Source organism: Amblyomma americanum, chromosome 4, assembly GCF_052857255.1.
Source record: "Amblyomma americanum isolate KBUSLIRL-KWMA chromosome 4, ASM5285725v1, whole genome shotgun sequence".
Classification (NCBI taxonomy): Eukaryota; Metazoa; Arthropoda; class Arachnida; order Ixodida; family Ixodidae; genus Amblyomma; species Amblyomma americanum.
Genome location: NC_135500.1, coordinates 188,801,015 through 188,823,537, shown reverse-complemented (window position 1 = coordinate 188,823,537; position 22,523 = coordinate 188,801,015). Strand labels below are relative to the sequence as shown.

The window sequence follows — 22,523 nt, the reverse complement described above, 5'->3', positions numbered from 1 at the left end:
AACGTTGGGGAAATGGCTGGGTTGAGCAAGGGAAAGCTGTGCATTCTGTTGAGGCGGCTGGCATGTGCTATTGCACATGCCCTCTTTGTGGAATAATTTTTATTTCTTGCTCTTGAACTCCGCCAAGTGCTTTACAAGTTCAGCAGGGCTAGAGAAGTGATCACCTCAGTCACAAGAGATTTGCAGCCCTGGCGTGGTGTGGGAGAATCCAGTTTGCGAAAGGGAAAAAGATTTTTAAAAACTGTCAGGCCTGTTAAACCCACGGCAGATGTAGGCACTGATTTATCTTTTTAGAAACTTTCCATAGAAGCTACACAACCATTAACATATTGTATATAACTTGTGCATATATGTATAACCATTTAACCGTAACCATAGAGGATAGAATTTTCTTGTTTGCCAATGTAATCTTGCCGCTGAACTGTGCATATTGATCTTGAATCTGTCTTACTTATTGTCCTGTTGTTGAAACTTTATTGAGCTGTACATATTGATCTTGAATCTGTCTTACTTGTTGTCCTGTCTAACTTTATTGAGCTACATAAAAAAAGCTTGCAGTGTTACTTTTATGCGGCCATGAAAAGCGGCTGCTCTCCACGTAGCATGTTTGTTAAAATCGAAGTGCTGCCGTTGCTTTCAGCGACTCGCATAGGCTACAGCAGAGACGACAAAATGGAGAATTGGCTTGAATTATTCGGTTTCAGTGTCTTCCATAGTAAATGACATGGATGACTCAGGCCTGTGTTTTTATTCGCAGTTTTATTGTGCGCACCTTTTCTATCAATTTAATTTGTGAGCCCAGTTGAGCCGATCAGTGCGCTTTCTCCATCCTTTATTGTACTTGCAGCGATAAAAAAATAACAGTTGTCAAATGACACGGGAAGAAGGCAGGACAACAAATCATACTCTAATTCTGCGTTACATTCATTAAGTCAGGTGATTAGCAGACAGAGAACCAGAAAGTATAGGACTGATGAACAGCAGAAAACAAAATATTACTCGCGACGCAGCAATGAAAATTCGTGATCTGCGACACAGACAGCAAATAGACGCAAAGCAGAATACAACCGCCTTGTACTAGTACAAAAAAAAAAAGATCCCTTTTTTTGCGACATTCATTAAGCAAACAGGATGAGGTGTTCAGACAAGCTTGAACGGACAAAACCGCATACTTGACGTAAGCCTTTTTTGTCGCTTTGCGAAGTGAGTTACACATACAGACGAAAAAAAAGACATTCCTTGCGCCAGCAGCGCGTCAGGGCGATTGGTGTGCTGTACACCGGTGTAAGCGCACAAAGGGCTCAGACGCAACCAACGACGACGCAATGGACGCGGCGCAAAGAATTGGCTGGACTCGGGCGGAGTGCGGCGTCCAATAAAACGTGTCAGCTGCGCCGGAAATAGGCCTTAATGGGCCCGCCGCTGGCCGTGCGCGGAAAGCTGACAATGCATTATCCCGCTAGGCTGGTACTAATGGCGCTTGCTAGCAGCAGCCGAAGCTACGTCTATACCCTGCCAGATGTATAGCCGTCAGGGCGTGGAAGATAGTGGGTTGGGCACAAAAGATGTTTGTATCGTGTCAGACCACGCCTTGCTGATCCAGGAATCGTTCATAATAGATGACAAGATTAATGTTTTGGGAGTCGAAATTTTCCCAGTCAGAAGGCGTGGTGCTGGTGAATCGCTGTGCAGTTTGTAGCCACATGAGGAAGTTCCACCTGAGATATATGTATTTTAAAATTTTGGTTTAAAACACGTAGGTGCTGCTTTTACGCAGAAGTACTTCACCTCGATACGGCAGCGGCATGGCATTTTCGTAAACAAGGATCGAAAAAAAAGTTTGTCCACAGTGAACAAGATTTTCCACTGCATTATCTATAACATTAAGCCGCACAAACTTCCCAATTCTACCAATAAAAAAGGGCCGAGTAAACAGTTAAGCAATTAAACATGTTAAGCAATTATTTAAAACAGTAGTGCTACACTTTCAGTGAATGTGAAAGCGCCAATCAACCTACAAACATTGTCCGCTATTGCTTGCAACACTTCAAACACACACACTCGTTTCTGCCGGTACAAAGATAGCCTAATATAGCCTGTAGTAAACTGAACAAAAATTGGGCAAAATATGCCTTCACAAGAGCCCCGCGAAGTGTATGAAATGACGTAGAGCGCTCATGATGCGCTAGCGTTTATGTTGCAGCCCACTGAAAAAACGCAAAGCTAAGAGGAAAATCAAAGAAAACTCATTTTAAACGTCACATCAGCCGAAAAAACGTGGCGCCGAAAGCACAGTGGAACATTGGGCAACAGTCTCGTAACGACAGTGTTAGTAAACTAGTTAAATAGGAATAGTCGTAGTAGAAAGGTGGCGGCCGTCTTGGGCTAGAGCAGCAGACGGGGCTCGAGGAACTGGCACCGCTCGTCCCTGTGGCTGTCGTTGAGAAGCGTCAGCGCTTTCGCCGTGACGCTTACCACGGGGAAGCTGTAGCCGGTGACGCGAGGCCACGAGGCGTTGTTCACGGCGGGAAGGCGGCTGGAAGAGAGAGTACAAGGAACGCGTTTACGAAATGCGCACCCGCCATGGGTCGTAGCGTGACGTCAATCGTGACGACACCAACGAAAGATGCAAGTAAGCGCACGACCAATCACGTACGAGGCCGCTATGGTCCGGTTGTGCCATGTCGGAGTGCGATCCGTGTATGCAAGCATGTGGTATCAAGGGGTGTGCTTCTCCCGTGACCAGCATGATGTCATCCAGCTCTGCCTTCGTCACCGCCCTACGTCATTAATGGCACGGGGCCAAATGAACTAAAAACGAATGAACCGTTACGTTATACGGCCTCCTGGTTGCAACCTCACATCTCTGTAGCACTGTGCCTAACGTAGTCGGGGGTTCGACCGAATTCTGCCTTGTCAGCGTACATGCCAAAAGTGAACGAAATCGAGTTGTTAAAGCCAGAAATGACGTTTGGGAACTCAGACAGGTGCCACACTTTTGCCCCTCTTAATGGGGTGAAGAAGTGGGTGCTGCAGCATATCCCCCCCCCCCCCCCCCCCTCCTTGCCGTTATGGATGCAGCAGCTCTTGTCCTATTGTCTGCATCGCATCACGTGACTCGGTGTCATCATTCTGAGCGCATCGTGCCTCGAACCTAAATGGCGAAGACGGAAGAGGGAGCGGTTTTCCGTCACTAGGTTTTGGCGGTGGTTTGCTGCGCTTTTAAAGAAGCTATTACTTTAATTATTGGTTTTAATACTGCAACCCCGTTCGGCATGTGATAGGGTGGGAGCAACTACAATAATAAAAATAACACAGACTACAAGACAGTGCAGTGAACACGTGAAGGTTACACAACACAAATACGATTTTTTTCGTCCATACTTTCCGTTGAATTCCTAACACATTCATATTAGGCGTATTTCAATCGGCTGCTCTTTTGGAAAAAAAATGAATATTTAAACTTATCAACCTTTAGAATTTGTCATGACTGCGCGAGATTTTGAGCACTAACGCTCTCAGGTATGACAACAATTAACAAGTTCTTTATCAGTGAGGGGGAGCTCGCGTGGGAGCTTTGTTTGACTTCTGCAGTTGTTTCGTGCTGCGGTTATGTTCGTTCTGTGGTGTCTGTGTTGTGAGTCACGTTCGCCTGAATAGGGACAGCCGACGGCACCCGCAGCGGTGGCGCTTGGCTACTGATCCGGGGTACCCGGGTTCGAATACGACCGCGGCGGCCGTGTTTCGATGGAGGCGAAACGCAAAGGCGCCCGTGTTCTGTGCGATGTCAGTGCACGTTAAAGATCACCAGGTGGTCGAAATTATTCCGCAGCCCTCCACTACGGCGCCTCTTTCTTCTCTTAGTCCCTCCTCTATCACATTCCTTACGGCCCGGCTCTGGTGTGCGCCGATATGTGAGACAGATACTGCGCCATTTCCTTTCTCCAAAAACCAATTTTCAATCACAGCCGGCGAAGCCGTTATTTCAGTGCACCAGTCGAACAGTACCCCGCACTGTGTAACAACAGACGCGACGACTACGCGAACAGCAGGCTTCCTCCAGCACAATCGCTGCATGCTGGCAGAATAACTTTTGCAACGAGTCATCGTCCTTTCAGACAGCCAGCCCAAAGGATACGGCAGGAATGCGGAATTTCCTGTGAACTCCATGTCGATCGCCCGTCCTAAAAAAAAAGGCTCTCAGGACAGCGGTTGCCGTGTCTTCCGTTCGCGTTCCGCGACGTCTTGTTGATAGGCCTTTAGGAGTTAGACATACGCTGGGCTACATTGTATTAACGCAGAAGGAGGACGTGGGAGTTTTCGCTTAAGACATATTACGACAGAAAAGCCGACGTTATTTACTGCGGAGATAGTACGGGGCACTGCTATGAACAGTCGGGGACAAAAGTCTCTCAACCGCACGCTCCTTAAAAGAAGATAGCTCTGTTATTAGCCACCGGCTGGAAACCGCAATTGTGGAGGTGAAGGTGGAGGCGGCTAATTATAGAACTATCGACTTAGCTTACGAAGAACATGGTCCACCGACTTTTGCCCCCGACTATACCTGCACAGTGATGCTTTTAGCAAGAGGGTACACGCTGTCAGTACATCGTGGTCGCTTAGCGGACGCACCCGGCCTTGGCAAATGAACTCCAGATGACGACGAGCGCCCTGCTCAGCCGAGCCCTGTCTCCGTCGTCCGATCCCGGCGGGTGGTCGGAGAGGAATGTGCCCAGGGCCCGCTCCAGGTCGTCGTCACGCCCTTGGCGCTGAGCTTCCTTCCCCGCTGCCTCCGTCCTGAGGAGTGTCTCGCGAGGCAGCACGAAGCTGCTGATGCGGTTGAATCCCCGCGACAGGAACTTGCCGTAGAAGCGCACGGGACACGCGTGCAGCACGTCGCTGCGCAGGATATCGTCCGCATCGTCCGCCGACACATTCTTGGGCAGCGTCAGTACAGCCTGCGATTTGTGTCATAGCCGCGGAACATTGGATTAAATTTATGCAGAACGCATTTCCACACGGCACAACGGATTTAAAATGGTTCTTGCTGCTTATGTGGAAGCTCGACCTATATAAAATGACAGGTACAGTCTTTGTCAAAAGTATTCAGCCCAAGGGGTATGTTTCCGAGCCCTGCGGTGCGACTTCTCTGGCATACTGGGGGGCCATAATCGCCCGAAAGGAGGGAGGAATTAAGGTCATCGACCTCCCCAAGCTTAGGAGTGTCAAATGTCTTAAAGAGCTCCGCTACACGGGTTGGAAGCAAATTGCTTGGGCTGTATATTTTTGACAAAGACTGTAACTGTGCAGTTATACGGAGCCTTCCACACATATTAATGCTAAAGCGTTAGAAATCTTCTCGGGAAGAAAATATATCGTCGAAAGCTAAATTTATTCATTGGATCGAGAGAAACGATGCCACCAGAATGGAACATCCTCATTGGCTGGAAGGAACTGACGTCACTCCAAGGGAAGTGGACTCACTTCTGGCAAAGGTATTACATGGCTCTGTGGGGATTTTTTTACTCTTGTTGTGATATTTGCAGTTCACCTGAAAATCTCTTGTTGCTAGCTGACAAAGTGTAGATCAAGAACAGTTGCTCTCACGGCACTGCTCCATTGCTTGTGCTCCAAAAGGGGCCTTGTATCCCGGCGGCTAAATCGATCTGCTGACGACCTTACAGTCCAGTGCTCGACGTGGGGGCGAAACAACCGCGGTTCGAGGAGGGACAGTTTGCAAGAAGGTCACTATGCTGGGGTTTCGATGCATTCTATGATGTCTCGCGTAGAAGAAGTTGACCTGAAAACAATGTATGGTTTCGTTATGAATAGCGCGGAAGGCATGACATAAGAGAATGGAAGGAATACAGGACGAGCGCTTGATGACAACTGAAGCTTATTTTGCACGCAAAGCAGTTCAAGTAAGATAGAAGACAGGCAATTACACAAAAGTTATCACACAGGAGACAAAGGGGCCTTTAAAACGAAGGTAACTGTAAACATAAGGGTTCAGGAGAAGGAGAAAGGCTCGTTCATAACCTGCCCATTAACGAACAACGCTGTCTGCAGCGCGAGCAGCCGTAAGAAGCTTCGTTTGGCAGTTCGCAACTGCGGATGCGGTGCTGCCGATGTTGTTTGTGAACGGAGCTTTCTCCCCGCCTTCATCCTTTGTCTTTGCTCGTTCCGTTTGTGTCATGTCTTTTGTGCGATTTCCTGCATCCTCATTCTTAAGTATGAAATGTTATTTCAGCGCATGTGCCGTGTTTCCCTTTGAAGTAAGGCGTCGTTGTGCATGCTGGTAATGGTGTGACTGTTTTGTTTCACATGGGCAAACAATGTTTGTATAGTAGATGCGTACCCTTCTTAGTCAAAGGACCTGCCTCAGCGTGAACGCCCAGCAGTCGGGAACAAAAGCCGCCAGTGTTAAGTTTTTCATCGACAAATGTTGTCATTCTTTTAAAACTATTAGAAAATAAGGGCGTAGTATCGTTACCAGGAGTTCTGGACAGCCCTCAGACAGTGCCGCTAAGACTAACTGCCTATCACGCATTGTTCCGCAGCCGCTCAGTCATTATCTTTCTTTGTGACGTCACGGATGATGTCATCGCGCTTTATCTCAATGTTCAAAGCCATGCGCCACTTGGTGGCAGCCAAGGGAACTAGTAGCGCTTGCCCCGAGTTCCTGATAATGACAGCGACTTATGATAAACTCAGCCGCGACAGCGAAACGTAGAGAGCGAAAACAAGTGTACAAAACGTGCCTCAAGTGATATTGTGAAACTTAGCTTAGTTGCAAGGATTCTACCTACTGTACAGCGTGACAGCTTGTGTCACCTTTTGGTAGAAACGGGCGATCTCAGTCGCCGATTCCACGCCCAGATGCGCGAGGAAGGCCGTGGACGTGTTCTCCCTCAAAGTGGTCGCGAAGCCGTTCCACAGCGAGTCGGCAAGGTCGTAGAGCTCGCCGTCTGTGTAGCCGATGAGCATGTCGATGCGGTTAGGCTGCGCGAGAGATGCAGGAATGTTTTACAGTGGCAGCTCCATGGGGGACCGGCTCGTGTTCTGTTGCAATACAGGTCAGGGGAGGTGGCTTCGACAAGTCAGGTTCTCAACTATTACATCTCTCACATTTGCCACCGTTCATAGCTTCTCAGTGTTTGACGCTACAGGACACCTTAAATGTTACCCTGCAGCACCACAAACCTATACGTTATGCGTAGCGGCATATCTATACCCAACAATTCTGGACAAAAGCATTCTTGAACGGGAGAGAGTTTATGAACGAACAGACTAAGTTGGAGGCAGCTTCAAAGAAACACATTTCCATTATTATTTATTCTAGGCAAGATACACCCCACTAGGTACAGGTCCGCATGCCCATGGTACGGATAGACAGCCCCACTATGCCACACCATATGGGGATGTCAACACAGCACTGCGGTCTTAGCCATACACTATGCCACTCCGGAGCAATGTGAGGTAGAGCTGTCCAGCTGGGAACCCGTAGATCAGCTTTCTCTGGTCGAACGAGCCAAAGCTGTCGCAGCCGCCGCAGGAGTCCTGGGCTAGGGACTCAACTCATGAAGACTCTCAAGAAAATGTATGAACGTTTTGCCTCTTTCTCTTATGAACGCAATTTTTCATATATTGTATGATTTCAATATAACAATCTATATTTCCGCACATCTCCCTTCAACAGGCTTGGATTTTTCTGCTATTAACGTTTTTGCGACCGTCAGAAGCCTTCCTATTTTTTTTTTTCATGCAGACGTATCTGTTCTGTTCAAGCGATGGAAGAATTCTGAAAGACAGATTTTGCTACAAATCTGGAGAATGGATCATTACCGTCAATATTTCCATAATAGTACCGTAGAATTTTTCAAAATTTTTTGTCTGAGAATGTTGATCTGTGGGTGGGGGGGGGGAGAAAATCGGCGAATAAATCTTTACGTTTTCTTTGCTTTTCATGAGGACAGGAGGGATGGCCAGTCATGCCAGCAGCTCTCGCTGGACGGAAGCCATGGCTTCATACATGTGGCTCCACATTGCGGAAAGTGCGCGAACAGGCGCGTCCGGAGGGAACCTATCGGGAAACGATTAATGTGAAAATAATTATGTGGAAATAAAGAGAGCAGACGCTGATTAATGAATTTTTCCGAGGCAAAGCAAACGCTTCCGCGTTAATGCGTTGGCCAATGAGAATGCGCTTCACGTAAGCCGGAAACGGGGGCTCTCGAGAATCTGTTCTGTGATGCCACGTGACGCACCCACTCTGCTGCGTATTTACAAATCAAGGTCGCTACAGCATATGTACTACTGGGGACCAAAATCTCCAAGACGCGCGACTGCTAATATTGCTAACACTATGCATACTGGAACGAGGCTCGACAACTCACGCAGTAGTCGAAATATTCAGGAAGGAATTTAGCCTCTTAAAACCGAAGATACCGAAAGTGTACTATAACTAACAAAATGTGCGACACTACACGGCTGCAGATTCGCTTATGCAACTGCTGTAGCTCCGCGTCACGGTGCGGATGAGTGCAGATTGATTTGGTATGCTTAGCAATGCGTGGCCGTGTGGCTGCCGCTGCTGGCGCTGCAGTCGCGCGCTGGATTAGCTAGGATTCGTAAATAGGCTGCCGCCGCCCACATGGCTGTGGAGTGGGCTACCTCGACGGCCATGGGAGTGGGACGCAATGAAGAATGTTTAACATGTGGGGGCGTAGATTCTCTTCTGGGAGAGGGGGATGCTTACGGCAGTCACTGTTCCTATTTCACCCTGAATGAGGGGGAAACGCCTGGGAGTTGATCATATATTTAGCAGACAGCTCCAGCCACTTGTAGCTGCTGAAAGCGAGGATTTTAACTTCAGCAGGTTTCCTTCATAAGCACCTTTCAAACACATTAACGTGTCTCCTCAACTGCGCACGACGAAAACAGTTGTTCTCACTTTATAGAGCCTGGGAAAGCCGTTAGTGATATAGTAACCCCATAACGAAAACTGCCGTCTGATCCGGTCGCACGCGTTAACTGAGAGGTCTTTATTTTTGACGTAGTCTGCACAACCTATTGGCTTCTTGCGGCTTGAAGCTGTGTTTTGTAGATATTTTCCTGCCTTGTTGGAGCGTTGCGGGTACTTTCACGACTTTTTTAATGGAAGATCGGATGAGTACGGTGAAATTCTGTTACTTTGTGCACGACAGACGAAGAGGCGGATGTTTCTCACGGCTTTTATTGCGAGCAACTGGACGGTCGGGAGAAGCATCGAGTAACGCTGAGTACGATTTTGCAAAATGGCTGTATCGCGGCGGTTTAGAGGCATTGACGTCGTTAATGGCGAGCGAAAATACGGAAATGAGGCCTCTACTCTGGGATGACGCGAGCATTTTGTGACTAATTCAAATAAGAAATTGCAGCAATGCGTTTATTCATCTCTCGAAAAAACACGATGTGCCATATCTGGCCACGTTGTCGAGCTCTGTGGTATCGGGGCCTATAGAATATAGAACTCTATGATCATACCTATTTTGATACTCCCCACAAGTCACATGCATCAGAATGCGGCACTCTGATTGGTACAAAACTCCGGTTAGGTGACTGCCATGCCAGCTGCGGTGTTCATGCGAACTACTCATGAATAAAGCATGGGCAGGTAAACTTGTAGAGTGTCACCGACAGCTAGCTTTGCAGCTCATTGGCGGCGCCACCATGTGCTGTCTTCCAGAAACTGACATCGGTATACACCATGAATGCTGTTCAAGGCTTCGTAATTAAAATGATTAAATAAGCCTGTAAGGAGTAGGTCTTCTAAGAATGAGGGCGGATGTAGTACAGCTTCAGCTGGCACTTTCAAGCCATTCTGAAGAGGGACATCTTTGGGAGTATTTGAGGACTTAGCGAACCGCACCTGTAGACTGCGAATTGGCAACTGACCCTGGATAGGTTTCCCCGGTCGTACGGTGCGAAGCTCATCAAGGGATGGTTGTAGGACGGGAAGAAGACGGGTATGTGACCGGGAACCCCGCTCTCCAGGACTTCTACCGCGCTGGCGTTGCGGATACAGTGCAGGACGCGCTGCATCGTCGCGTTCGACACGCAACGCAGTCGCTTAGCCACCGTCGCCACATTGCTCGAGGCGCTGATGGTGTTGTCGAAGTACCTGCGAGCCGAGATGCGCAGGGATAAATGCAACAACACCTGTACAATGGACACTCTACACTGTACACGGAACATGTCGTAAACGAGAATGCTTCACAGTTGTCCAGGTCTTACTCGCTGGCAGGTCGAGATGGCCAATTCTACAAAAGAGAGAGTGCTGCAGTCCCCGATTTTGCAGCGATAGCTACACTACGGCACCTCTTTGAGCATTCAGCGTGGCGGCCTACGCCGTGGCTGGTCACGGGATTCGTCACGTGGTGTGTCAGGTGGTGCGGAGCAGCTGCTGCTGCCGGCGGCGCGGCGCGCCGGCGAAACCGAGCTGCAACAGCAGTGCGCATGCGCCGTGTCACGTGGGACGAAGATGAAAGAGGAACGCCCAGCGAAACGGAGCACCAAAAGACTGACTTTGCAATTCAACTGAGCAAGTTCCACTCGGACAGATGTAGTTATCACGTCACTCCAGGTTTAACCAGAGCTAAACCACAGCCACTTTTTTTTTATTTGCACTTGTGTCTGCAGCCTTATTATACGCATTCATATTCATACACATACTCGCCCAGTTCGCAGCCTTAATGAATGTTGTTATACGCTTCAGGCCTCTCTGAAAGCTAATTTTGTATCGCTTATCAAGTAGGAAAAAAAAAGGGGGTACTCTTCAGGTGGTGCACGCCTGTTTTGTTTATTACCTTTGCTCACGGATTGTATGTAAACAGGCTTTGTGTGCGGCGAATCCCGCCGAAGCTTTTCCGCTGCACGTTTCTTCTACAAGCTTCACGAGGTGACAGCGGCCAAAGCTCGATTAACTACACTTTCTCAGTTAGGGGTGCTAATACCGGGTGCTACGCGTTAGGGGTGCTAATAAATGTTTGAAAAGGGCTTTACCGGCCGGTAATGCGAACTGTATCCGAATTATTTTTCTTTTTTGACTGCCAACATAAAACAGGCCCGCACTCCTTTGTTTGTGAGAGATCCTGAAGAGAAAGGAGGCGATGGGACCTTGAACATCGTGTCTAGATAGCAATACATGTTCCAAAAGTACAACTTTTTACTGCACTAAATCTTCTTACAAGGCTACCACGACTGTGATTCCGTTATCCAATATTATGGACAAATTATCCACTGCCGCTGGTACCAGGAGGATTTTATCGGGCTCTCGTTTCTGACGATGCTTTACGCAGTTAACTAACGGAGCCCTTTAGCATTTGTAGAGTCACTTATGACGTCAGGTGAGACAGCTAGCAAGTGCAGTCAGGTATTACAGTCGGCCTGACCAAAGAAATAAAGGACACGTTATCAAGTGGAATTGGAATTGTTACAAAGTAGGCCCCCAAGACAAGAAAAAAAAATGCACAAAATGTCGCAAACTTCGCTGCCTGTCGACACTAAACTCTAAAAACTGCTATAGCGATGTTATTGAACTGCTATTGAAAAAAAAAACTCACGGAGTCAAGCGACTACGTGGCACGGTTAGGAGCCAAAGATGATGTGTCGCAGGAGCAGAGAAAATGCTAGATTTCGTTTCCACCGCACAGAAAACATGCATCCGGGTTTTAACGCAAATAGGCCCAGCGCAAGGGCTAAGGCAAGATGTCTATTGGCAGGATACAACTGCCCTGTTTACAGGCACGGTGAAATACGTTCATACCTAAAACTGACCACGCGGGGAAATTTAGAGTCAGCATGAATACGGAAAATACATTCCGAACTAGCAAAAGAAATCACAATTTCCTTAGCTGTGTTGGGTGGTCACATAGACGAAGTGATTAACTTAATTATCTCCGATTTTTAAAGTGTATGCAGAAACTTCGCCAGGGAAGAATCTCGGATATAGTCTTTAAGGTCCTACTCGCTAGAAAATATTGCATAAAATAGAGAAAAATAATTTGGCCACCCGGCAATTCATCTGCACCCAGCAACAGCTTTGCGCATGGCTTTTCTCGAGGCTTAGTCAACTGAGAACCGAAAAAAAATGAGGTACAGTGCAGTCCCTCCGCACACACCTTCAGTGAAATTACCGCTTATTATAAAAATATTAAACCAAGATAGTCTAAGCCGTATAAATGCGTAATGACGGAAGAGGAAACTGTCCTGCTGAGGCTACGGACTAAATCCTTTCACAGTCTGAATCTTGTCAGCAAAGGAACAATGAGGGAAGTGTAGGCCAGCTCTCGGCGTGAGGATCAGCGGAACCTGATTGCAAGGATCAAGGACGCTGCATCCTCCAATGGGATCATGATCGAAGGATTATACCGAGTGTGACTCACTCTATTATAACTCTGTGCCGAAGATAAAGTTTTCCTCCTCTTCTTCCTAATAGGCACCCCTAAATTCTACGGGCGACTTCACTGGCTAGTATCTCACACACACACGCGCCTACCGGACATACACTTTTGTTAAATGAGGCTCAAAACTTAGCTTGACCCGTAGATTTGAATTTAGGCTACTTGCATGAACTTTTGCGGTATTTAATCTTCTTAGGGCTCTCGTATCAAGCAGTCATCGGTGACTATTTTACATTAAGTGTAGTTCGATCCTGTTAACAATGCCTCCCCACAGTGAAAAATTCAAGGCGAATGCTTCAAAAACACTTCTAGCGTTGTTACCTAGTGAACGGTGTCTCATTGATGAGTATGGCCCTGGTGACGTTAAAGATCGGCTGGTTGTGGAGCAGGTAGCCGACCGCAGACGCCCCGGAGTTGTGACCGAGGGCCACTATGTTCGTTGCGTCGCCGCAGAAATACTGGACATATCTGCGAATTATTGCAAAGAACGACGACCTAGGCCATAACTTATGGTGCTCAGGTGTCTTTATATTTAATTTTTTATGACCTTTCATTAGTATCGTTCTGATGGAAGAGTTTTGCGAACACATGCATCTAAGGCGTCGTTTAATACCACTGTTAATACAGATAATTACAATGTACTAAATGCTTCTTCTAAGTAGTTTGTTGCAACTATCGATAAACTCTGAAGGCATTCGAATGCTGCATTGCCGTTGTAACTCAAGTAATTAGCACATGTGCCGAACGCAAAACCAAATGTTGCCTCTGTATGCGCCACCAGTTCCTTCTCTCTTTTGTAACCACCGATCATGAAAACACGTGCTCGCTTCAAACAGGCATTAGACCCACGTAACTCCTCTCTTGCAGAAAAGTAAACGAACTAACAGTTGAATGGAAGAAGACGAGAGGTGTTTTTAAGACTTAAATCGGTGTTGGCAGTATACGCTAGCAACATGTTAAATGGCCCGTGTCAAGTGAGTTTCGCTGTATACGTAGGTGCTTTCCTTTTGTAAACCTTCCGTGCGACGAATTCTGCCTCTAATACTTTATATAGCTGCAAGCACAGCTGAGAGGGAGCGGTGAACTCCGATACCTGTTTAATGCAGGAGCGAAGTTACAAATGGCTTTATGTTCTTCTTGTAAGCGGCTAAGTTTAGCTGTCTCATAACGACAGTGTGGCACTGAAAACGGCTTCACTTTTAATCATATACCGCGACATGCTGAGAATTCCGCGAGGCTGAAGTATTGCTCCTCTCATGTTTGCAGCTCTGGTACACTTTTTCTTTTGTTACCACAAATTTCATTTTAGTTGTAAACAGAAAACTCCTCGACTTTTGACCAGCGCGGTTAAAAGGTGAAAGTTCCACTGAGTGTGGTCACAAGCTGCGACACAAGCAACGGTGGAAAAGCAGATTACCGCATGGAGGCGTGCTTATCTCGCTGAAGGAATATTTAATCAGGATTGCGACATAGCTGCGCTTGCATTTTTGCTGCGCCTTCCCAATACGTATGTTCTTATGGGATCTTTAAATCAGAGTGGGTCGGTTACTGTGGTTGCTGGGCTAGTTGGTTCATAATGCACACAAGAGGAAAGATTGGTTCGGACGAATATTTTTTTACTACAATATGTACTAAACTTGGAAGATTAGTTTTTATTTTTGATAATGCTAAGATCACGCGCATGAACTTTCCGTGTGGCATTTGGAACAGAGTTTTGAATATATGCAGACCCAACAATTCTGGACATGAGCATTTTAGAGCCGAAGAGACTCCGTGAACGCAATTTTTTCATATTTTGTAAGATTTTACTATAACTATCAATATGTCTGCAGATCTCCCGGAGGCAGGCTTGCATTTGTTTGTTATGAACGTGTTTGCTATCGTCCAAAGCATTCCTTATTCGTTTTCTGTACAAATCTTAACTGCTTGATGCGACCAATGAAAAACTAAGATTTTGCTACAGATGGGAAGTATGAACCATTATCTTCATTATTTCCATAAGAGTACCTTACATTTTTTCAATAATAATTGGTTTTTTGGGGAAAGGAAATGGCGCAGTATCTGTCTCATAAATCGTTGGACACCGGAACCGCGCTCTGAGGGAAGGAATAAAGGAGGGAGGGAAAGAAGGAAAAAAGAGGTGTCGTAGTGGAGGACTCCGGAATAATTTCGACCACCTGGGATCTTTAACGTGCACTGACATCGCACAGCACACGGGCGCCTTACCGTTTTTCCTCCATAAAAACGCAGCCGCCGCGGCCGGGTTCGAATCCGGGAACTCCGGATCAGTAGTCGAGCGCCCTAACCACTGAGCCACCGCGGCTTGGCTTACATTTTTCCAATGTTTCTATTTTTGTCCAGGAATATTGGATACGACTTGTCTACATTTTCTACACCACTTCTAGCCTCGTAAAATGGGTCATTGGCAGCTATGTTTGTGTTTTAAAAAATGAGCAGAGTACTCGTGGACCTGCTTTGAGCAGGGTTTTTATTTTTTATTTCAAATATGTTTACCACAGACCTCGGCCTTCAGTAGCACGTCAAAAGGTGAATAATCTTTGCTCGACGAGCACATCTGTGAATATCTGCTTCTGCTTTGGTGCTAATCCTTCACTTGCAGAAAATGCGGAATAAAACGAACGGCAACGTGCCACCGTTCGAGCACCACAATTGTGCGCCAAATACGTATTACAGTCCCGCGCTGACGATACCGTGGTCACCACAACATGACGTAGAACCGCATTTTGATTGCTGTCGAGGCGACTCTCACACATTCAATTTTATTCACCAGACATTTCTGGATGGTTTCCTGGATTAAAGCTGCTAACGCGGCTTGACGAGATCCAGGAAACTAATACAAGACAGAGAGTACAGCATGCGGCAAGTAATTTGAAACCATCAGTAACTATAAAGCATATTATAATATTAAATGGTGAAAATACAAAGCATAGCACAGAGGCAATGATATAGTACAGTGGCATATAATGATATACAAAGATATGGTACGGAGGCAATGATGTAAATCGCCAGAAGTCTATGGCCAGACTCGCTTGATGCATACGCACGTCTTCGTCCAGTTCATGGCGAGGACGAGGTCGGCGAGGCCCACGTTTCCCGGCGCTTCGGGAGGCGCGTTGAGGAAACCCATGACTCCGAGCCGGTAGCGCGGTGCAACGACCACGACGTCGCCCAGCGCCGCCAGGCACCGGCCTTCGTTCTTCACAAGCGACCGCTGGAAGAAGTGGCCGTGCACCACGAAGATCACCGCCCGCTGGCCAGACGACTGGCAGTCGCCCGGGGGCTTCCAGATGCTCAGCGAGAGGCAGTCTTCGCGGCCGCGGTACCAGGAGGGTGCGTCGCCCTCCGCCATGTCGCCGCTTCTGACACCTGTCCAGATGCAAGGGGAGGAACTGACAGCTGAGCAACAAATTTGCTTCTAGAACATTCGTCCTGCGCTGTTCATGCTCGTGTTTCTAATCTAGGAGAGGAGGAAAAAAGATGGCATATGTAAGCCGTACTCCGTGCTTTGTCGTCATTTCGGCAGGAAGGTTCTCAGCCCACGTTGTTTATGAGAATCGGGTGGGCGCTGATTATATTGAGTAAAGGGATAGTCTTTATTGACGTACTGTCCTCTGTTATCATGTAGTGGGTCAGAACTGTCCTCTATTTCTTTTAAAGCCTTAAATTTTGAGCCTAGTGCATCTTCCTTATGTCGAGTAAAGGGAGCATGCAGTGACAGCTCCACATAAGTGGTAGGGTTTAAGCGCTTTTTTTCGCTACGCCGGTTGTTTGATGATGCTTACTCGCACTGCATGGGGCACTAGGAACACATTGCCATATGCGGCGCGCTGCAGTGTGCACTGTAGAAAGCAGCACGTGGAATAGTTTCCTCATAGATGACTTAGCTTGTAGTGTTAATATCCAGACGTTGAGAATGCACCTTATTTAATACACATGGCGAGGCCTTGGCTGGTCACCATTCTGCGCTTTTCCATTTTTTTGTTTTTAGGTGAAAGATGCGAAGCTGTGCTGGCATTTTTGTTCTTGTACAAGTAAGTTAGGAGTCAAAGAACAAGGAGCTATGTACAAGGAATGTACAAGGAAGAGTGTTTCGTACGGTCATGAGTAAGGCGACCAAAGCAAGCATGGCGCGCCGGACGTTATGACTGATGGCGACCGATTGAACGACACAGGAAAGAAACTGCAAACGCTGCCAAGTCTCATTTGCGGGACGTCCACAGAAGCTTCTACGTTAACATTGTTGCATTCCACTAATAGAACATACGCCCGCTAGAAGCCTGAGCGGGACAAGTCCGGCCCCCAGCGTACCCACCGTTGCGATCTACCATGTCGCTGAGCTGGATGCAGGCAGCTGGCGGCCGCGTGCCGTCGTAGATCGTGTCGGGGTCCAGAGGCGCAGTGGATACCCTGGGGTCGCGGAAGCGTAGCTCGCCAAGGGGCGGCTCGGCGAAAGGCACCCCTCGAAAGGCGTGCACTTCGCGCCCCTCGCAGCTCATGGCCGAGCCGTGCACGATGCCGAACGGGCCGCGGACCAGGACTTCTCCGTTCTTGGTCGACAGGTACCGGGCAATGATGAGCGTGAACACGGCCACGATCAGCATGCTCGCAACGCAGCACGCCAGGTACGCCGGCGTGCCGCTGCAGTTGGTTATTATTGCAACCTGAGCCCTAATCTTAACAATGTCCCTTAACCAGTTGGTCAATCCAACCGGTACCTTAAGTACGTACACTCGTCCACAAGCCTGTCTTGAGCGCTGCCGGAACGATGCACCAGAGAGCAAACTTGCGTCATTTGCGAGTGACGTAGGGCTCGAAACGAGACCTTATCATGCATTCACATTCCCTAGGATCATGTTTAACTCCTGATGTGTTTAAAATCTTTACCGGTTCTGCTAGGCAACGACAATCATCATAAATACAAAACAGCGCATCGTTCAAGTGCTCTAGACAAGTTTGCGGACGACTGCACCTTAATGGGTTGGTTAAACTACAGCGGCGTGCCCCTGCAGTTGGTGCGCGCTGGGACAAGTCAGAGCGTTTCGGCGTGGGCTGGCAGCGCCACCGAAGCTGTCAATATCGTGGCGTGAAGTTGAAACTCGCACGGTGTAATGGCGGAAATAAAGCTCACGCAATGGAAATAACCTCTTGTTTCCAAAACAGAATCTTTCAACTTTCTTCGATATTCTTTTGCACATTTATGTTTTAGAAAATTCGTCGAGATCAGCCGCAGTCGCTGCGACACCAGCGTATCTAGTACCAATCACGGATATGTCTGAACAAAGACACTGAGACGGCCCAACTCGTCGAAGTTTGATTTTTTTCAGCAATTCCCTCTCTTTCCGGAGTGTGTAGAGAGCTGGAATTTACTTACAAACGTTTGCCCGTTGCAGCGTGGACGCTTGACGCCCTCATATGCGAAAGAAGTATAGCGGTGGTGCATTTGTTCTCTCCCTGCAGATACTTCTCTGTCAACGTGCTTAGGCCAGCTGATAGTAACATTTTGTTTTCATTGAGACAACGTAAGCCAGCCTGACTGAGCCCGGGCTGGTAAGAGTAAAATGCTACTTTATAAATTCAACCGAGGATCAGCGAGAGTGTATCAGGCGCTCAATAACTCAAAAAATCCGTCGATCACAACCAAATGGGGAAACAGTGACCGCTGGCCAATTCCCACGTGCCGAGAAATACGCGTGGAGGCAGCTGCAGGTAGATTTCGCGCTGCGGGCCAAAGTTAGAAAAGAACGCGAGAGTAGGAGGACCAATTTCTTGTTTCAATTCTCGGCCTGCACCGAATGTAAGAATCCAACGCGTCACTTTAGGCACAATGGCGGAAGAAAAACAAAAACAAAACGAGCTTTGGCCGCAATCTTCATTACAATATTTCTTGACGACAAAATAGCTGAAGAGGCCTGAAACTTTGATTCGAAGAAAGTAAAGCAGCGTTTGCCTGCGTGGTTCTAAGTAGCAGTTGCCTGGCACCCTCAGTAAATCGACCGAAATCACAAAGGAATCAAGAAGGGTTACAAAGGAAAGCGCGATATCTTTCCTTACAACTTTTTCCAAATGTCAAAGGACTTGGGATTAGGTTTGGACTAGGGCTAAATAGTTACGCCGAAATACGCCGAAATACCGAAATACTCTTTAGTCTCAAGTGTCTGATCCTCAAGACTGAAAAGCCTTAGGATTACTCCGGAAAACTTCCTTAAGCCCCATTTCCGCGTGTTTAAGTTTTACCGAGCTGCGTGCTTATTCCCGCAAAGCTAAGGAGAGGTAACCAAACATTCAGAACAGCCAAGGTCCCTCACCTTTGTTGGTGTTCTCCGCTCGCCTTCTTCACATACATGCTCCAGAAGCTTTGCATAGAGGCCGTCGGGTTGTGGTGCCCCTGCGTGATGGCAGACTCGGGGTTCGTGGCGATCGCGCTGCTGGCGGGGACACCCAGCCGCTCGGGTGTGTCCTCGAAGTAGCCGAGCTGGATGCGGGCCTTCATGACCGCCAGCTCGGGGTCCGTGTTCTGCGTGTTCTCCGTGGCCTGCAACGGCGGCATCTTCGAGATGCTGCGACGGGGCATTCTCTCTTCTTCTGCGCACCGGTCCATTCCGCGTGGCAAGTGCCCGTGCGTTTTGGAATCCACTCTCTTCTTTCTCGACGAACAATTGCACCTCGTGCGTGAGTGCTCATTACGAAGTGTATGACGGCTTAGTTTTATAGTTGTCCTTACGACAGAAGATAAGTCCTGGAGATTTGTCTCACAGTTCTTGCTCTTGGTGTAGTTGCAGTGCTTGCGTGCTTGGCTAATGTTTTAAGCACTGTGCTGAAGTCGTCGCCTAAGTCGGCCACACAGGTGTGAAGGCACAGGGAGATTTCTGTTAAAGACTGCCATCAGGAGCTGCAGATTAAGGAAGAAGATGATACGAGGTGAGGTGAATCCCCCCGCGTGGGTATGTGCCATATACCTGGGGTGAAGAAGAAGAAGAAGAAGTAGAAGAAGAAGAAGAAGAAGAAGAAGCAGAAGAAGAAGAAGAAGAAGAAGAAGAAGAAGAAGAAGAAGAAGAAGAAGAAGAAGAAGAAGAAGAAGAAGAAGAAGAAGAAGAAGAAGAAGAAGAAGAAGAAGAAGAAGAAGAAGAAGGTGAATGCTGCTCATGGAACGAAGGGAACACTTTTTGGAAGCACGAAGTAAAGCGTTGCGACGCGACTTGCGTGCATTCACCTACAATGTCCTCGTCCTGACTTTTGACGATTGTTTTGGTTGTACGTAATTCCATAAAAGGGGAAATAGCTTTAAAGTGGTCAAGAGAAAATGAGGCATGATCAGATAAGGAGGGCAATGTCATTGTCAGTATGGATAAGATCGTAGGATAGATAATTTGGATAAGGTAGTAGTATTCACATGAATAAGATGCATTTGTTGCTAAAAGATTTGAATTCACAGTTGAAAAACTTTTTCCTTCCGGTCTGATTCAAAGTCGGGATGTTCTGATGACGATGTACCCGAAAAGTGCCGGAGTTACGGAAGCTAACGTGCACTCCATGATTGCTGGTGGCGAGCGGTGCAGCCTAGAAGCAACCAAAATGAAAACTACCGCCCATCGGACGTTGAAATCCTCAAGCAGCCATGGCAACCGTCGCTTCATTTGCGTTTGTACAATGTGCGTTTGTAATTTGTGCGATGGATTGCGTTGCGGATCTCGATGACGAAGTTCTCGCAAAGAACTTCGGCCTGCACTTCAGCGACCTGAATCTCACAAAGCGTGCGATGATTTTGAGGGCTGAAGCAGAGGGTCTGGCACGGTAGTCAGCAGCGTCGGCAGCAAGGCAAGCTACTGGTGCGGCAGCTGTCACCGCCGGACATATTTAAATTCCGTAATAATAGTCCTCGTAACGCTGGTTATGCAGCCCGCGTCTTGGTACCTTGACGAAGCGAGCACGCCGAGCTTTGCGTTTGCTAACGCGGAGGCAACGTTATCTCGCCACAGGGGTTCTCTCCATCGCAGGTGCGTGCCGCGGCATGAACTACTTCCGAGGAACACTTAGAGGGGCACTTGGTGTTCCTCGGCTACTCCTCACTTGTAAATTGAGGCGCCTGAAAAAAGAAACCATGCGGGCACGCAAAAGGCATAGCCGCGAAGCACCTAACCATACCAAAACTCAGCTGACCGCCTGTCGCGTTGCCAAGTGTAGGTTTTCTTTGGCTTCCGACATTCAGATTGCCTTTTTTTTCCGTCTTCCTTGTGTGATAAAAATGCACCAGCGGTTTCAAAACAAAACTTGTATACTTTCATATCCAAATCCGTAGCCTTTCCTATCAATAAACCCCCTCTCTCTCTCTCTTCATGCACGTTTGTCAGCCTCAGTGATGCGTCGTATTTCTGCGTGTATTTCGTCATCGCGCTTGTATCGCGAAATTGTCCTGTGGCGTCGATACCTTTATTTTAGTTCTGGTTCTTTTCTACCTTATAAGAGCTTTGTTTCTGGTAAGAGTGGTCATTTTGTGATCAGGAGCAGGTGTTCTATCGATACAAGCCAACTTCAATTTCTCCTCAGTGTCCCTTAAAACACTTAAGCCGACGGTCCGCCGCCACCCCTGAAGAAGGAGCCGTGCAGGCCAGGAAACATCGGTATTTTTAAACTGAAAAGTTTTGGTTAGAGATGTCCTACAATTTTCTTTAAGCCGCGCTAAGCTCACAGGTTCCCGGGAATTTCAAATTGAAAAGGTGAATTTTTCTTTGGCCTGGAGGCGTGAACCGCACTGAGAAGTGGACTGTGCATCGCAGCTACATGATTAGACGTCCAAGTAATAACCTTGTTTGTGATTTCCACCTTCAGAAACTACTTACGGGCACCTGTGCATGAAGCAGATTTTCTTATCTACTCAATCGTGTTGTCATGCACCACACCAATGGAAGTGATCCCTTGAAAACTCTCCGCGCACCACAAGCTTGACACACGTGCTATCGATTGACCCAGAGGCGTGCATGGACGAAGCCGGGCCATGCGTGTTACTGCCGAACACTCAAGCTCAAATAGGCTAAGAGGGAAAGTTTGAGCAGCTCTGATGTCTGCACGTAACCAGTATAGTATGTTGAAACCTTTCATGTCGCAGCACATTGTATGACCTACACTCGATCAGCGCCTCTCTGCCTTCAATTAAGTTTTGAATCCTGCAGCTCTGCCACTCTACAATGTGGCTCATTATACCATCTCCTGAGGGGAGTGGGTTAGTGAGTAACAGGCGTGCATTGTTGCCTACGAACCTCGGCTTGCGTACACCGCCAGTATTCTGCTACGGCTCACGTAGAGCACGCAGTGCAGCCATCTGTAGGCACTGAACATTACTAATGCGCAATGCATGCCTCATAACTTCAAGCTTACCTGAATCTTACAAGAAGGCTAACAAATCTTGACCAATACGAAAAGTGGGTATTGTCAATGCGTTGAAAAACTGCAGACCTATAAGTTTACCACCTGTTGTTTATAACACAGACAGAACACAGAAGTAACATTGAAGACAACATGGGAGCTGTAGCGTTAGTGTTACATCTGTGTTTCATTATTATATGATCCAGCGAAGAGGCTTGAACTTAAATTGAGGACAGAGCAACTAGCTGGGGAAATGGAAACAATAGGTGCAACTTTAAGAAACAGGAAAAGAGCAGAGTCGTTCAGGGAGCAAACGCGTGCTAATGACATCCTAGCTGAGATTAAGATGAAAGAATAGGCATGGACAGAGCGTGTAGCGTGAAGGCAGGCTAATCTATGGTCCTTTAGGGTAACTCGCTAGAATTCATGAGAAGGCAAGCCTAGTATGGGGCGGCTGAGAATCAGGTAGGCGGATTAGATTAGGCAGTTTGCGAGGGCAACGTGAGTGCAGCTGGCTCAGGACAGGGTTAATACTGGGATCTTGGAGAGGTGTTGGTCCTGCTGTGTATGTAATCAAATAAGTTATCATGACAATGAGAATCCCATAAAATATTGAGGAGTAAGGTATCTTATTGGAAAACTTACATTCTGGTGGTTGGCTTCTCGCGGGGGGCGGGCGGTCACAGTCATTGTGTGGTG

The 22,523-nt window shown here is 47.6% G+C and overlaps 1 protein-coding gene across 1 annotated transcript; it reads right to left on the bottom strand.

The window, feature by feature from the left end:
• Positions 1-1,147: 1,147 nt before the first annotated feature.
• On the bottom strand, positions 1,148-19,376 carry LOC144130491 (acetylcholinesterase-1-like). Its single transcript, XM_077664408.1, has 8 exons — positions 18,770-19,376; positions 16,777-17,102; positions 15,509-15,830; positions 12,765-12,911; positions 9,937-10,162; positions 6,835-7,002; positions 4,633-4,958; positions 1,148-2,536 (listed from the first exon to the last, which is right to left on the bottom strand). The coding sequence occupies exons 1-8, from the start codon at positions 19,060-19,062 to the stop codon at positions 2,386-2,388; spliced, it is 1,959 nt and encodes a 652-aa protein (XP_077520534.1). The 5' UTR covers positions 19,063-19,376; the 3' UTR covers positions 1,148-2,385.
• Between the last annotated feature and the right edge of the window lie 3,147 nt (positions 19,377-22,523).

What these genes read in the sequence shown, in the direction of transcription:
- LOC144130491 (XM_077664408.1), bottom strand. Translation starts at nt 19,062, where the DNA reads ATGGACCGGTGCGCAGAAGAAGAGAGAATGCCCCGTCGCAGCATCTCG. An exon ending in AATGAGACACCGTTCACTAG is followed by an intron (nt 10,163 to 12,764) that starts GTAACAACGCTA and finishes CTCGGCTCGCAG; the next exon opens with GTACTTCGACAACACCATCA. An exon ending in AGTTCATTTGCCAAGGCCGG is followed by an intron (nt 2,537 to 4,632) that starts GTGCGTCCGCTA and finishes TCTCTCTTCCAG; the next exon opens with CCGCCTTCCCGCCGTGAACA.